The following is a 17,112-nucleotide window of genomic DNA, read 5'->3' on the forward strand; positions in this document are numbered from 1 at the left end:
CAACAAAGCAGTTCTAAAAATGTCCCAGTCAGTGTTTTCCTGGCAGTCAAGCAGCTCCTCCACTGCTTCTCTGCTGCTCAAGTTCTTGGATCTCAGCACAGCAGGTTTAGAAAGTTTGAGTTTCTGTCTGTAAGCCGGGATCAGGTGAATGAGGGCGTGGTCAGATAGACCCAGAGCAGCGCGGGAAACTGCATTATAAGCCTTGCTGATCGTACTGTAGCAGTTGTCCAGAGTATTCTCCCCCCTAGTCGGAATAACTGTTTGTATTTTGGGAGTTTGTGAGATAAGTTCCCCTTATTAAAGACCCCAAGGACAATAACAGGGGAATACGTTTTCTCTCTCCTTCTCTCCAACCGTAGTACCTGCTCCGCGAGTTGACATTGTGCCTCGCGGTGGATCAGCTTGCGGTGGAATGTAAACTCCGGCCAGGATAAAAGAGGTTAATGCACGGGGAGAGTAGAACTGTCTGCAGGTGATGAAAAAAGTTTCCAGGTCAGGAGAACAGGACTGTAAAATTACTTTCACGTCGCTGCACTAGCCAACAAATCCCTCCGCCTTTTGCCTTGAGTGAGAGGATCGGGTCGTGGTCCGCACGTATCTGCTGAATGCCGGTCAGCTGTGCAGCGGAGTCCGGTGTAGCTTTGGTCAGCCACGATTTCGTAAAACACAAAACAGAAGAAAGGCAAAAGTCTCTATTTGTCCGGTTGAGAAGGTGCAGTTCGTACATCTTATTGCACAGTGAGAGGCGAGCGTAATCCTCTCTCCCTGAAGCGCACCAGGGCCCCAGCGCGCATTCCTCTCAGTCTCTGCCTCAGTCTCGCTGCGTGGCCGAGGACCACAGCACCTTTGATGAGTAAGTTCACTAAATCCACGGAAGAGGCGAGAAAGTTGGGACATAAATCAGATGGTGTTGTGTCCCTGATGTTAAGAAGCTTGTCCATTGTGAAAATAATCCGAGTTGGGTCACAATGAACAGAATTAAATACTAAAAACCATCACAGAAGTGCACACCAACACACCGAGGCAGCCGTTCGTGGCGCTATCTTTCTTCGTGCTGACGGAATTTCTAACTAACGGAATACAGCTACTCGTCTCCTGTGCTTTGCCTCCTTGTTTTGCTTTGGCTCCTGAGCTCCCGTACTCTGCATCTTCGTGGAAGCCTCCAGTGTTTTCCCTCGTGTGTTTTTAGTTGTTTTTCCCTGATAAACATACCTTTAAACATACGTTTAAAACTCTGCATCCTGGGTTCATCTGCTTCACCACTTCCCTGTCACATTCATCCAAAACCAGTGGCGATTTTTTAGCCTGAAATTTCTGGCGGGGCAATTTTGTATGACGTCATGTTGGACATCCTAAAGGAACATTCAGCACAATACACAGATATGTAAAGTCATACATGTGCCAGGTTAACTCCTTAACCGACTTTTACATTGTCAAAATAAAAGTTTATTACTTCAAAGTTCATCAGATTATAATCATTTCAGTTTAGGAAATAGGTGGTGGGTAATATTAACGATGTAAAAAACTGAATGTAGCAGACAAGTTTAGTTTTCACTGTAACACGTTACAACACATCAACATCGATACTCTGAATATAGAGCTTTAGGAGACGTAATACTACTTTAAACAGCTCCTCTTAAAATGCAGATGTGATTTTAAATACTCAGGTTTCAGTTGATCACAGTCAATCTGTTTCTGCAGAATAATAATTGTAACGTAATGTAACGTAGTCAAGCCAAATGAGTTGGCGAGTGAAACAACTTTACATACCATTAGATATCTAACGTGGTGGAGCTTATTCTCCAGACACACACAGTCTCCTGTATCAGATTCATCCTCATAAACTGACGCTTCTCTCTGCTGGGGGACCGGCTCATGTCGGTTCATGTCGGGTCAATAACTCCGTACGGTCCCGTTAGCATCGTGGTATCTTGCCTGCAGGCTAGCGGAGCTAAGCTAACAAGCCAGGTACAGAGATCTCGTTACCTGCGAATCACTTCTAACACATAAATAAAATACTAAACTTGACTTACCACAGAAACGGGTCAGTGTTCACTGATGGGGGATAATCTGTTAGCCTGTTAGCTCAGGTGAAGCCGCGCAGACAACAGGCTAGGAGCTGGAGTCGCGTTTCGCATTACTCAAGTCGAGTTGCTAGGCATATTTCGTGGGGCACATCTGAAAGTGCCCCCCCCACCCAATGTTAACTTTGGCCTGTGTGGTTCCCGCTCATTTCACAAAGCAAGCACACAGACAGAAACACACACAAATCAAATTCCTCCAAAACAAGAGTATAATGCTTGTGACTCAAGTTTATTCACACACACATTCAGGCTACTTTGCATATAAAATAAAAATAAAATATATTTTGTCACAAAGTATAGATGTATTGAGCTTTATGCACAACAGCGCCATCTGGATCTGGTGGGGCAGTGCCCCACGTGGCCCCTAATGTAGAAACGCCAAATGGGTAGAAACCCATTTACAGAATATTGCATTTCTCATCCTCAGTCACTCATGTTGACGTGACACCTGCACTGCAGGACGCCCCAGGACAAATGCTGTGTCCTAATTGCTACCAGACTGTGGTCACCACCATGGAGCACAAAGCAGGCCACCTGACGTGGGCCTTCTGCTGCATCCTCACCATCTTTGGGTAAATTGATCGTTTTGATTAAAACTTGCTGCACATAGTTTCAATTGGATGGTATCCTATGGAAAACACAGGGAGACATATTAAAATTTAATCTGAAATTGTGTCAATTCATGATAATAAAAAGTAAAGATACAGAAGATCCTGTTTTAGAAGTTATTGTTGTAGGGAGAAAATGGTTGTTAAGTCCTGACTCCCTTTGTTTTCCTCATAGATGTTTTCTATGCACCTTCATCCCGTTCTGCATTGATTCCTGCAAAGATGTAGAGCATCGCTGTCTATCCTGCCACAGAGTCATCTACTTATACAAGTGAATGTGAAACTATCCTGACTGTGAATAAGAGAAGGGCTCAGAGCCTACTCATGCAGTGGCTTATTAGTGGTTTGACTTGCTCTACAACGTTGACTTATTATGAATCAAAAATGGCCATGTATATTTTTGGCCAATTATTTCTATTCAGTAATATATACAGTAAATGTTTGTATTTTAAACAAAGGACTTAAAACTCTTAGTTTGTAAGCTAGCTTCCGTGCTGTTGGCAGCATAGCAGATTTACACTGTTGTTATTTCTATATTGTTTTTATATCATTTGCTTTGGTAAAAAGAAAAGGTAAAATATTTCTTTTCTGGTGCTAGTTTTATTTTAAGAGGATTATTTGCAAGGCAACAAAGTGAAATCAAATCTGTCTTTGTGATGTATTAGTGCAATTTGACAGTTTTATTTTTGTCAAGGCTAACTGGTTTTAAATGAGACATAATGTAAATAAAAGGTCAAGCATTGAAAGAATTGGTACTCCTGGTTTCAGTCCAACAATGCAGCAACTACTAAATGTGATGTTGAAGTAATACAAAATGCTTAATAACAACTTTGTTATAATTATGTTATTGTTAGACTAAACTTTTTTTTTGGTTTAGTTATATTTCAGTTAACTGTCATAACCATGAAACATACGATTTGGATCTATGTGTCCACCACCAGGGTGTATATCCTTGGTGCAGGCATACACTGTATGTAGGATTTTCAGGTTGCGGAAAAAAGAAAAAGAAAGTTGTTAGTTGTTTGAGAATTGATTAATCCTCAAAAGTGTGTGTATAAATGTATCATAAATGCACATCTTAAAACCACACACAGAAACACAGATTTCTGCTGTCACTGTTGATGCTGCTGGAGGGCTGTATTGATCTGAGACTTTAGAGATAAAACAAAATATGTTCAAGTGCTCATTGTTCAGGGAAGTTATTTATCTTTACATAAAGTAAAGATTGAAACGTTAATATCGACAGCTCAGACTGACTCACGATTGGTCGAGCGTGTAGATAAGTTGGCACCAGGCTGCTGCAGCTCATCATGCACAAGATGGCAGCGTTCATATCTGGAAGCTGTTTGCTCCGCCCTGATTATATTCTGTGTCTTGCCCTCACTAAAGAATTCAAGTGTCAGTTTTCCCTTCACTCTGTGTCATTGGATTTGTTCCCTCGTGTTTCTCTGTGGATTTGTGACCTGTGTGACAACTAGAGTCACAGTACTCAGTGATACTCCAGTACTTCATGTATGTAGCGTAGTGTGTGAGTTCTCCAGTGATTTGCAGTGATTTCTCTGGGATCTCTGACTGTAACTCACTCAGCGATCAGTGTTAACAGGAATCATGTCGGCAAAACCCACATCTCTCTCCCACTAATTTCTTTCTTTATTGCTCTTATTACAACACTGGTCAATATTTGAGCAACAATTCAACAAACACTATGCCGATAATTCTATCCTGTCCAATCCAGTTTCAGTGGAATAAGTGGAATTAAGTTGAATACGTGCAATATGGGAGGAGAAAAGAGGAAGATGCGTCATTTAACTCTGTGTCATACGAGACGAAACATATATCGGTTCCTCTTCTTAGTTTTCAATCAGTGTGAGAATCATGCTTTTAACAATTTTTCTGTCCTGTCATCAATATATCACTTCTGCTGGGCTGCGGCAAAATGTCTCCCTCATTCTCTCCTTGCTGTTTCCCCATCTCCTCATCCGACCCATCACTTCCAAGCTGCTTTCCATCTTTAAGAAGAAGAAGAAGAATTGCACTGTAACCCTTGAGATACAGATACATTTTATTGGTCCACACACATGCACACATGCAAACGACATGCAAGGGGGGAAATTTGTTTTCTGCTATGACCCATCTGGTGTACAAGGGAGGACACACAGAGCATGCATGGCGCCCCAGGGAGCAGGTGTTTGGGGAGTAAGGTGCCTTGCTCAATGGCACTTAGACAGTGGGGTGAGGTAGGCACTTTGACAGTGTGGAACAGATCCAGGTGTTGTCCGTCCAGGTATGTTGTTTTTTGTTGTCACTCCGTGGATTCTAACCAGAGACCACCGTCGGAGTTTCTGCCCATAGTCCAACTTTCTGCCACTAGTCCACCGCCTCTGCAGAAAGCAAGTGGGAGCAAGGCCCAATTTACTATTGCAACAAAAACCAAAACCATAATCATATAGTTTTCCAACTAATCAATAATAGACCCACCTTAAATTATGATAGAATACATTAAAAAACGTATCGATTTTAACTGTATTGTGAACAATTGGTACACGTCTTGTCTATCATTACAGGCACTAATGAAAAGTCTCAAATGAAGCAAAAAAACAAACTGAGTTTTTACTAGTTTTCAAATATCGAAACACAATAGAATGGTCTGCATTAACGTATCATCACATGCTTTCCAGTAAACCATATGAGAGAATGAAATTGAAAGTTGCTCATGTCCTATAAAAGGAAATGTCTAGAGCCCCACACTCAAAGGAAAGGACTGAAGGGAAAACATTTAAGTTACCATAAAGGAGCAAGTATTTTTTTCTAGAGGGTAAGTTTTCCTCTTGCTATTCTAACCTTAAGTGTAAGTGTTATTTCAGTGTACTGTAATGATTACTACGCTGAAACAAACCCATAAATAATACTTTGTTTATGCTGATGATCATGTTCTGTCTCTTTATCAACCTCCTCTTTAAGTAACCTTTCTGTCCATGGTCCTAAAACAGAAGCCACACTAAAGTCAAAGAGTCAAATAAAATTACACAACATTTATTTAAAGATATTATAATGACAAATGAGGTGCCAGATCCAACCTGGAAATTACTAATTAAGAGTTGTGATTATGAGTTTCAGATGCTCTATAGGGTTACGATCATTTTAATTAGTTTGGTTTGATTTGGATTAACCTGGGTCCTTGCCAGTGAGTGAGTAGGTGTTGCCAAAAAAAATCATCTTCTCCTCATTGTTCCAGAGTCACTCTGTCCAGAGCCACATAAGCAAAGGTAAGGACTTCAATCTGTCTGTTACTACTATTGAACTGAATGGAATACCTTGTATTTGAGTTCATTCATATTTTGCCTTTGCAACCTTGTTTATAGAAGTGGTATACAAATAAAGTTTTGGTGAAGACGGCCTTAGGGACACCTTGTTTGTGAGTGTCAGTCGTCTTCGACTGTTTATTTACTTCGCCACAGCGGCTCCTCAGAGCCTTTTTCTGTCGGACAAATCCGCCAGTTAGTGACGGGTTATAGAAGTTGTCATACTTTCGGATCTCTTCTGCCGAACGCTCTTCTATTTGGTTTCTGCCGGTATTATGGGGCATGAAACCGGAAATGTGACTCCGGAAAGGATGTAGTTAGCAGACCAATCACAGCCTTGCGGAGCTTTTCCGTATAGTTAGAAAAATTGGGCGACGCACGCAAGCACGTAAGAAGGGATATGTAAGGGGCCCGTGAAAATGCAGAAGCATGCGCCGGCCTTTATGCTCAAAGTTTCAGGGTGTAGAACGTAGTGATATCTAGTGGTGAAGTTGCATGTTGCAGCTGAACACCCCTTACTTCACCTTCCCCTTCCAAACATGAGAGAAACCCTGTGGCAGTCTTCAGTTACCACAGGTTCAAACTCAAAATGACTTTAGTTTGTCCAGTCTGGGCTACTGTAAAAAACATGGCTACCTCCGTAGAGAGGACCTGCTCCTTATGTCGATTTAAAGTATTTAAATATAAACTGCCCTTTCAAGGGTAAAGAAACAATAATTTGTACAATTTAGATGAAGCACACAAGTGAAAATATCAATAAGATTATTTTATAATCAGTTTCTGTCAATAGATCCCTTTCACCATCATCTTACACACTGGACCTTTAAGTTACAATCTGAATGCATCTTCCTCCTCTGGGTGAATTCCTGCATTAACATCTAGTCTGAACGTTATATTTTATAGCATGGGATCAAGTCAGTCTAAAGCTCCTCCAGTGTCACCTCCTTCACCACTGTTAAGGCAGCCATGGAGGGAGGTGTCAGAGTGAGTATGATCTAGCATTCAGTCAGTGTGTTTCCATTGTATTTGTGCTTCTGCTGCTCAACACATGATCTTAAACATCTCGTTGTTGTGTGTGTCACAAAAAAATCTCAATTGCAATGTTGTCCAATCATTAATAAAAGTAATACTTCACTTTATTCCGATTTTTTTTTATTTTCTGTAATTTACAGGAAGTACAAGGACAATCTTGAGTTTGTGAAATCTTATCAGCCTGAAAACAAACAGGTCAAACATCTCAGGATTCTGCTTTATGGACCAGTTGGTGCTGGAAAGTCGAGCTTCATCAACTCTGTCGACAGCGTTTTAAAAGGCAGAGCTGCTGGTCGAGCTCAGGCAGATGCAATCTCTGGGAAAAGCTTCACCAGACAGGTATGAACAACAGGAAAGGATAAGACTCCATTGAGGTTACAAAACCACAGGAATTTATTTTCAATATAAGTTCACTGATTTAAATACAGAGAAACTTCTACTAATATTAACATGTCAAAACAGCAGCTTTCTATCAAAGTTTTTGTTAAATTGTTGTCTGTATATTTAATAGCAACAAATTCTAGTCAGCACAAGCTAAATGAAATTAAACATCAATTCTTTCTAAATCTGTCTGTTGATCATCTGAGTACTTATTGTTAACCTCTTATAGCTTTGCACTCATTTCAATTTCAGGTTAATGTGTGAACTAGAGGCCCAGAGTTTTAATCTGTGGATGTTCATACAAATCACCTTTCTCATGCCTCCCCACACATTCCTGATCGGCCCACAGACAACTGCTGATATTTACTTTGATTCATTGATGTAAATAATTGCACCTTCTGCCTTACAGTACAAGACCTTCAAATTTCGCAAAAGTCCAGGGGTCACTTACTCTTTTGTTTTCAATGACATCATGGGCCTTGAGCCAGGACCTGACACTGGAGTCTGTGAAGGAGACCTCAAACTGGCCCTGAGAGGACACGTGAGAGAAGGTTACAAGGTACAACACTGTGAATTTTAACATTAATTAAAGTCTTTTTTAAACCAAAAAGACAATATTTGTTTCATATTTATCATAGTTATCTAAATTATTATTGAAATTTGACAAACGTGATGAGCACATTTCCTGTCTCAAAACAAAGTGAATTGCTCTTACATTTCTTTTTCAAATATCACAGTTTTCTATTGGCAAATTGCTGAGTTTGGGGCATATCGCAGCCACATGTACATCAGTTAAATAATGTGAACAACATCAGGAATGTGTGTCACATTAACCATATGAGTAAATGTGCACAGACAAACAAATGAGGTGAAACACAGAAAAACTTTAAGTTACATTAAATATGATCATGATCTGATTGTGTTTGATTGATTTCTAGTTTGACCCTGACCAAAAACTGAAGGAGGGTGATGATGGCTACAACTCCGATCCCACTTTGGAAGACAAAGTTCACGTTCTGGTGTGTGTTGTTGCTGCGGCAGCAATGTCTAGGTTAAGTGATCAGATGGTGAAGAAGATTAGAGAGGTCAGACTGGCAGCCAGTAAACTGGGTGAGTGCACAACAACTGTTTCTCTGCGTGGACTAACAGTGTCACATTGGATTGTATGAGTCAAAATACCAGGACACAAATGTTGAAATACTGATCAGGATTCTTTTTCGACAGGAATTCCCCAAATGGCTATTCTCACCAAAGTTGATGAAGCCTGTCCTGAGGTTAAAAAGGACACAGGCAATATCTATAAGGTCAAGTACCTGAAGGAAAAGGTACATTTTGGAGTTTTTGTAAAATATAATTTTTCTGCAGTACGATTACTGATCACCATAATTGTGTTACTTTGACTTAGGTTGAACATTTCCACCACCAGAAGCTGGGCATTCCAGAGAACTGCATCTTCCTTCTGAAGAACTACAGTCATGAAACTGAGTCAAATGACAAAATGAACGCTGCGATAGTGTGCGCACTGAAACAGATGCTTCACTATGGAGACGACTACCTCAATGACCTGGAAACATGAATTCCCCAGAGGCAAAAACACAGTAGGCGATTTGTCGGGGAATGAGGAAATATTCAGCCAATTTTTACTGTCTAGCCAAGCAGACAAGCTTAAAGAATAAATATGGATTAAAAATGCATAAAAATTAGGTCCTAAAGTCTTTATATAATTTCTCTCATAGAAACTTTGCACAACAGCAGGACAATGCTCTGTCATTAGGTCGTTAGCTTGGTGTGACGTCATCACGTGATCTGGTCAACAACTCAGCTGATATGGTTGGAATACACGTTGATTAATAATATTGTTATTGTTGGCTTTGTATCATGTATCATTGAGTTCCTGGTCGTTGGAGGTAATGAAGTACAAATATAAAGAATATACTCTGTGCAAAAAAATTTAAATCTTTGCTGAGAAGACTCTAATAATTTTTCTGTACTGTCCTCATTAAATTTCTTCTTCCGGGACTCTCTCATTTTTACTCTCCTTCTTCCTGCATCAGTCAGGACCAGACAGCTCCAGAAGAGACCTTCTTGTTAGTGCAAAGTCACAGTAAGTACAGTAAACAGTAAAGCGAATTGAGCACATTTGAAGCTATATAACGATGACATGCTGTTGCTATTTTGTTAAAGTTATGAGTTTGTGTGAGGGAGGCATAGTCATACACCCAGTTCAAATTATATATTCCACCACTGTGGAACAGATGATGTCTTGATATATGTGTTTTTATGTCACAACAGTTTTGTACTATAGAATATAACTTATAATAGTCATGTTGATCATGTTGCTTTAATGGATTTAGGATGGATTGATGACGAGACACAGGGACTGACTGGGCCTGTTCACCTCGAGCAGAGCAAGCAGAATACACTGTGGCACTGCATTCTTCTGTATGATCCAAATACACACTAAAGAAGCACTGATACACTAATAATACTGATTGTATCACTGAAGAAGTATCTGAGCAGGTCTCAGCTTCTACTGTCAGAACAATGTGCCTTCAGGGCTCTGTTGCCCACAAAGGAAATGACTCATAAAATCACTTGCTGTTGTCAACCGATCACATCCGGCCGGACCTACTTTTCTTCAACGTTACAGATATCGTTCATGAGTTCAATGTTGAGGTATAGGTGCATGTAGTTCACTTTGTATTTCTACATGACATGACATCTAACTACACTCCATCAATTTGACACCTTTAGTGAGACTTAAAAATAACAATAAAACTTTAACAGTGCTTAAGTTATACTTGAAATAAAACTGTTTCAATGAGTCTCATATTGACCAACTAAAAGTCTGCTTACTCAAGGAAAGTTATAATGACTTAAAATGTAATATAATAAAAAAGTACAATACCAACAGAAACCATTTTATACGTTTAGTTACCTAAATACTTCACATTTCCAGGTTCTCCCACTACTCTTTAATGTACGACATACATTATAGTCTATAAATGCTCACAAGTATGTGGATTGGAAAGAACAAAAGAGACATATCAAAGTTTACATCCTTCAGAAATGTTGATGGTTCTGAAAAGAGAACCTGTGGTAGCCTTCAGTTATAATACAAACTCAAAAGGTGTTTACTTTAAAATGCAATGTGATTGTGAGTGTCAGTTTGTGTACAGCATATACCATCAGTACCTTTTCCTGTATGTATTTGTTCTGGCAAAAATACATGAGATTGATGTAATGAAGTGAATATATAGTAAATAAAACCACTGTTGTACATTCAGATACAGCAGAGCTAACCCTGCTGCTGTCAACAGTGTTACTGCTGCACATTTACAAACTATTATGTCAACAATATTTAGTCATGTTTGACGTTGCTGAGAGGCTTCGCAAATTAAGAAGTTCATTGAACTGTGAGGCAGAATGTGTTTCCTGTACATGTCAAAAAATATAAATTGAATTGAATACATTCATACCTGTTCATTTAACAATGAATTTGACAATTTCCTTTCATCCAGTCAGCAAATCTGAAGATGGAGAAAGGATACACACCACAGGTCTCAGCTCCACCATACCCTGGACCAGCCATGAACCACGGGGTATGGTACATCCGCAAAAAATGTACCCTTAGCCGGGATTCTCACTGGGTGCACCTCCACCTGTTGTTTATCAAGGAGGTCTTTGTCTGGGTCACTGCTTAAGATGATGTTGTCACTTTTCGTTCTTCATTTTAAACCTTTGAAAAAAACTCAACTGTAGTGTGTAAGCAACTTATATACTATACTGCTTTATACATTATTATGTATAGCGAGTTATATTTTAGTTGACATATGCAATTGCTATTATCTTTTAATCGATGATTCATCTAAATATCTGTGGAAAACCTTTCTTTCCTGACCACATGCTCCTTCTGCTCCAGTCCCCACGTCCTCAGGTGAGGAGATCTGTGCGTAAGTAAAACACAGTATAGAGGTCTGTCCATTTCCCAGCACACAAGCATTCCCATTCATCTCTTTACATACAGACTATGACACATATGCTTGTGTTAAAGGTTCATTGACACGTGTGAACTCACATCTGTGACGAGACAAACCAGTGAGGCACAGATTCCTCACAAAGTCAAGCTGATGGAAAAACAGAGCGCTCATCACGATACAGACGACGATCCCCTGTTCAAATTACAGTTGTTATGCAGCCTCTGCTGGTCTTGTTGAGTCAGTGCAGTGTGGAGTACCAATGGAAATAATCCCAACAGTAAAACATAAAGAAAAAGCAAGTGTTTAAATACAAGAACGAAACAAATATACAAACACAACAGAACTTCTACTGTGTGCGTAGTGTGTAATGAGTTGCATCATACACAGCAGTTCAGGAAATGGTCTTGAAAAGGGACGTTGTGTAATTTGTTTGTGTTAATTTCAACGTGCTGTGCATTTCTCACCCCCAGTCACTCATGTGGACGTGAAACCTGCACTGCAGGACGCCCCAGGACAAATGCTGTGTCCTAAATGCTACCAGACTGTGGTCACCACCACGGAGCACAAAGCAGGTCACCTGACGTGGGCCGTCTGCTGCGCTCTCACCATCTTTGGGGAAAAGGGATAGTTTTGATTACAACTAGCTGCACATAGTTTCAATTGGATGATATCTGATGGAAAACAAAGGGAGACGTCTGAAAATATAATCTAAAAATGTGTCAACTCAGGCTAAGAAAAAGTGAAGATACAAAATATCCTGTTTTAGAAGTTATTGTTGTAGGGAGAAAATGGTTGTTAAGTCCTGACTCCCTTTGTTTTCCTCATAGATGTTTTCTATGCAGCTGTATCCCGTTCTGCATTGATTCCTGCAAAGATGTGGAGCATCGCTGTCCATCCTGCCACAGAGTCATCTACTTATACAAGTGAATGTGAAACTATCCTGACTGTGAATAAGAGAAGGACTCAGAACCTACTCATGCAGTGGCTTATTAGTGGTTTGACTTGCTCTACAATGTTGATCTATTACCAATCAAAAATGGCCATGTATATTTTTGGCCAATTATTTCTATCCAGTAATATAAATAGTAAATGTTTGTCTTTTATCAAAGGACTTAAAACTCTTAGTTTGTAAGCTAGCTTCCGCGCTGTTTGCAGCATTGCAGATTTGTTGTTATTTCTATATTGTTTTCATATCATTTGCTTTGGTAAAAAGTCTTTCTTTTCTGGTGCTAGTTTTATTTTAAGAGGATAATTTACAAGGCAACAAAGTGAAATCAAAACTGTCTTTGTGATGCTTCAGTGCAATTTCACAGAGTTTTATTTTTGTCAAGACTAACTGGTTTTAAATGAGACATAATGACGTGTAAAATAAAAGGTCAAGCATTGAAAGAATTGGAACTCCTGGTTTCAGTCCAACAATGTTACATGCAGCAACTACACAAGGTGATGTTGAAGTAATAAAAAATTCTTAATAACAACTTTGTAATAATTATGTAATCGTTTGACTACTTAACTTTTTGCTTTGGTTTGGTTATATTTCAGTCAACTGTCATGACCTTGAAACACACTATTTGGATATTCCTGTGTCCACCACCAGGGTGTGCTATATCCTTGATGCAGGCAGAGACTGTACATAGGTTTTTCAGGTTGCGGAAAAAAGAAAGTGAAAGTTGTTTGTCTTGATAAAGTGTTTCCTATTAAAGCAATTTCTCCTGTTATTGTTTGCAGTCTCTACCTCATGAGGCTTATGAGGACTTACATCTCAATCAATCAAATTTTATTTGTATAGCCCATATTCACAAATTACAATTCGTCTCACAGGGCTTTAACAGGTTGTGACATCCTCTGTCCCTAACCCTCAGCAAGAGTAAGGAAAAACTACTAAAAACCCTGTTAACAGGGTCAAAATATGTAGAAAGCTCAGAGAGAGACACATGTGAGGGATCCCTCTCTCAGGACGGACAGAAGTGCAATAGATGCCACGTGCAGGAAAACATTATCAATAATCAAAGTCTCTAGCAGCATTTGATGAGGGTAGACATCCCGAAGGACAACCCCAACATGACATGCCAAGCAGTCCCGCTGCAATCACAGTCCATGGTCAGCAACAAGTAGGACCACGATCCACCATCCAGACCAGAAAGCCACTCCAGTCCTCAGTCACCGTCCACCGCCGCCCACCAGGACCCACCACGAGCCACCACCTCGGTCCTGGTCCACTGCCCGTACCCAATGCCAACGCGACACAGGGTCCGCCACCAGCGCCACGATCAGCCCACATGACACAGAATCCGCCACACTGGATCCACCACCGCGACCCCCGGTGCGCGATCCACAAACCGCAATCCATGGTGCGGCCACAGAGGCTCTGGATCTGCGGGCGATAAAGCAAAGGGATTCCAGGGAAGGGGGATAGGGATGGAGAAGAGGAAGGAGAAGCTGGAAAAAGAAGCTCCATGTGTCATGTGTCATAAAATAGAACAAGTTACGTTCTGCCGCACTAATTAGCTCTAACTATAAGCTTTATCAAAAAGGAAGGTTTTGAGCCTTCTCTTAAACGAACAGATGGTGTCTGCCTCCCGACCTGAAAGTGGTAGATTATTCCACAGCCGAGGGGCTTGATGGCTGAAAGCTCTGGCTCCTACTCTACTTTTAGAGACTTTAGGGACGACAAGTAGGCCTGAATTCTGGGAGCGGAGTGCTCTAGTAAGTTTATAAGGTACTAACAGCTCTTCAAGGTTAAAAGGCGCTATATTATTAAGGGCCTTGAAGGTGAGGAGGAGAATTTTAAATTCTATTCTAGATTTAGCTGGAAGCCAGTGTAGCGATGCTAATACTGGAGAAATGTGCTCTCTTCTCTTTGTTCTCGTCAGGACACGTGCTGCAGCATTTTGGACAAGCTGTAGAGTCTTTAACGACTTACTTCTGGAGCCTGATAATAATGAATTACAATAGTCCAGTCTTGATGTAACGAAGGCGTGGACTAGTTTTTCTGCATCTTTTTGCGAAAGGACATGTCTGATTTTTGAGATATTACGCAAGTGGCAATTTGTTTTAAGTGACTATTAAAGGATAGATCAGGATGTTTCTGTTTCGTTGGAAGCAAGGGCAATGTCGTGTAGCGCAGCTATATCATTAGATAATGTATCTCTAAGGTGTTTGGGGCCAAGTATTATAACCTCTGTTTTGTCTGAGTTTAATAAGAGAAAATTGCGGGTCATTCAGGTTTTTATGTCCTTGAGACATGCTCGAAGTTCAGTTAATTGATTACTTTGTTCAGGTTTTATTGACAAGTTTAACTGGGTGTCATTCGCATAGCAGTGGAAATTTACTGAGTGTGTCCTGATAATGTTTCCTAGTGGAAGCATATATAATGAGAATAAAATATGGCCGAGCACAGAGCCCTGTGGAACACTATGATTAACTGTGGTGCGCACAGATGACTCATTAATTTGCACGAATTGGGAGCGATCAGAAAAATAAGATTTAAACCAGTTTAGGGCGGTTCCTTTAATGCTAATTAACTGCTCTAGTCTGTAAAATTTGATGGTCAATTGTGTCGAATGCTGCACTGAGATCTAACAGAACGAGGACACACACAAATCCCTGATCTGAGGCAGCTTCTCCAGCCTCCCCACACATTCCTGATCGGCCCACAGACAACTGCTGATATTTATTTGGATTCATTGATGTAAATAATTGCACCTTCTGCCTTACAGTACCAGACTTTCAAATTTTGCAGAGGCCACTAACTGTTTTGTTTTCAATGACATCATGGGCTTTGAGCAAGGATTCTGACAGTGGAGTCTCTGTGAAAGACTTCAAACTGGCCCTGAGAGGACACGTGAAAGAAGGTTACAAGGTACAACACTGTGAACTCTGCCATTAATTTAAGTCGAATTTTAACTAACAAAAACAAAATATTTGTTGGATATTTGTGTTAGTTATCAAAAAAAATTGACAAATGTGATGTGCACCTTTCCTGTCTTAAAAAACCAAATGAATTTTTTTCACATTTCTTTTTCGGATATCAAACATTTTGGCAAATTGCTGAGTTTGGGGCACATGGCAGCCACATGTACATCCGTTAAATAATGTGAGCAACGGCAGGAATGTTTGTCACATTCACAATATGAGCGTGCTTATGTAAATGTGCACAAGACAAACATATTAAGTCAAACACAGAAAAACTTTAAGTACCATTAAATATAATCTAATTGTATTTGTTTGATTACTAGTTCAACCCAGAAGTAGAACTGAAGGAGGGTGTTGATGGCTCCAACTCCGATCCCACTTTAGAAGACAAAGTTCAAGTTCTGGTGTGTGTTGTCCCTATGGACACAGTGTCTAGTTAATTGACAAAGATGTGGAGAAGATTAGAAAGGTCCGAATGGCAGCCAGTGAACTGGGTGAGTGCACAACAGTTGTTTCTCTGTGTGGACTCGTAGTGTCACATTGGAATGCATGACAAACAAATGTTTGAAATAATGATCAGGTTTTATCGACAGGAATTCCCCAACTGGCTATTCTCACCAAAGTCGATGAAGCCTTTCCCGAGATTAAAAAGGACACAAGCAATATCTATAAGAGCAAGTACCTGTGATGGAAATCTGGAGATACAAGAGGCTGGAAACAACAAAGTTATCTACGTGTATTTAATAAGGGGCTTTCTGCAGAAAGGATCAACACAGGGAGACCACAAGGATCTCAGAGTGAGGATGCAGAGCAGTCAAAAACACAGATCTTATATAGGAGGACTTAGGGCTGTCCCTCTGAGCCAATCCAGACAGGGTCCATGGTGGGGGAAGGAGAGGAATCTAAACATTAGCAGCTGATTCACATGTGTTTCCTTAGGTGATAAGAAGTCATACACTCCTTCCTTTGATGGGTAATTAAGTCGTAAAAGGTCTTTTACCTTATTCACGTTATAAACAGTTCCGACCATAAAACAGCTCAAGTCTTAAACATTTGGTGTATGTAAATACACCAAATCATAAAAGTCATAAAAGTCTCTTACAAGGCTGCAAAAACTTACTATCCAAATACAAAATCGTTTGTCAACCATGTTTAGTTAATTTTTCTAGTACATACCTGAAGGAAAAGGTACATTTTGGGGTTATTGCACAATGTAATTTTTCAGCATATAAGTCATGTTTGTTCATCGCTGTAAGATTACTGATCAGCATAAATGTTGTTACTTTTACTTAGGTTGAAAGATTCCGACAGCTGCTGGGCCTTCCAATGAACTGCATCTTCCTTGTGAAGAACTACAGGGATGAAACTGAGTCAAATGACAAAATGAACGCTGTGACACTGTGTGCACTGAAACAGATGCTTTTGTATGGAGAAGACTTCCTCAACCACCCCTGGAAACATGAATACCTCTGAGGGGTTGGTTGTGCAGGCATAGACTGTATACAGGTTTTTCAGGTTGCGTAACCTTAAAGTGAAAGTTGTTAGATCCAAGTGTACAGGGTCAGTACAAAGTTCAAATATCCTCCCATGTTTGCAGGTCGGATGAAGTGTTTGTTGTTTTTAAGAATTTCTCCTCAGAGCAACATTTTCTGAGTCTTCAATTTTCTCTGTAGAAACAGAGAAAGTGTCCGCTTTCTCCGTTCTTTTGCTTGAAGGCTGAGGAGCGGTCTTCAACCTGTTGTGTAGAAGAACTGACCAACACCCTTGTCACATCTTATTTATACTCTCAAACTCTAAAGCTTACAAACTC

At 40.1% G+C, this 17,112-nt stretch overlaps 1 protein-coding gene and 1 pseudogene across 4 annotated transcripts; both read left to right on the forward strand.

The window, feature by feature from the left end:
* Nucleotides 1–5,417: 5,417 nt before the first annotated feature.
* LOC128457973 (interferon-induced protein 44) lies at nucleotides 5,418–9,363 on the forward strand. 4 transcript variants are annotated; one of them, XM_053442545.1, is made up of 8 exons: nucleotides 5,418–5,507; nucleotides 5,928–5,958; nucleotides 6,898–6,978; nucleotides 7,167–7,365; nucleotides 7,817–7,966; nucleotides 8,346–8,517; nucleotides 8,632–8,732; nucleotides 8,813–9,363. In XM_053442545.1, the coding sequence occupies exons 3-8, from the start codon at nucleotides 6,899–6,901 to the stop codon at nucleotides 8,981–8,983; spliced, it is 873 nt and encodes a 290-aa protein (XP_053298520.1). In that variant the 5' UTR covers nucleotides 5,418–5,507; nucleotides 5,928–5,958; nucleotide 6,898; the 3' UTR covers nucleotides 8,984–9,363. The 4 variants fall into 4 exon arrangements, with proteins under 4 accessions (XP_053298520.1, XP_053298521.1, XP_053298522.1 ...); XM_053442547.1 differs by having other exon boundaries at nucleotides 5,457–5,507; nucleotides 5,810–5,958; XM_053442548.1 differs by having other exon boundaries at nucleotides 5,468–5,507; nucleotides 5,878–5,958.
* A 1,580-nt stretch (nucleotides 9,364–10,943) lies between these two features.
* On the forward strand, nucleotides 10,944–16,775 carry LOC128459111 (interferon-induced protein 44-like; annotated as a pseudogene).
* Nucleotides 16,776–17,112: the final 337 nt, after the last annotated feature.

Source organism: Pleuronectes platessa, chromosome 16 (assembly GCF_947347685.1).
Source record: "Pleuronectes platessa chromosome 16, fPlePla1.1, whole genome shotgun sequence".
Taxonomy (NCBI): Eukaryota; Metazoa; Chordata; class Actinopteri; order Pleuronectiformes; family Pleuronectidae; genus Pleuronectes; species Pleuronectes platessa.

Coding starts and splice junctions, on each gene's coding strand:
- LOC128457973 (XM_053442545.1), top strand. CDS start 6,899: ATGGGATCAAGTCAGTCTAAAGCTCCTCCAGTGTCACCTCCTTCACCA. Junction 7,366..7,816: donor GGAAAAGCTTCACCAGACAG/GTATGAACAACA, acceptor TCTGCCTTACAG/TACAAGACCTTCAAATTTCG. Junction 7,967..8,345: donor ACGTGAGAGAAGGTTACAAG/GTACAACACTGT, acceptor ATTGATTTCTAG/TTTGACCCTGACCAAAAACT.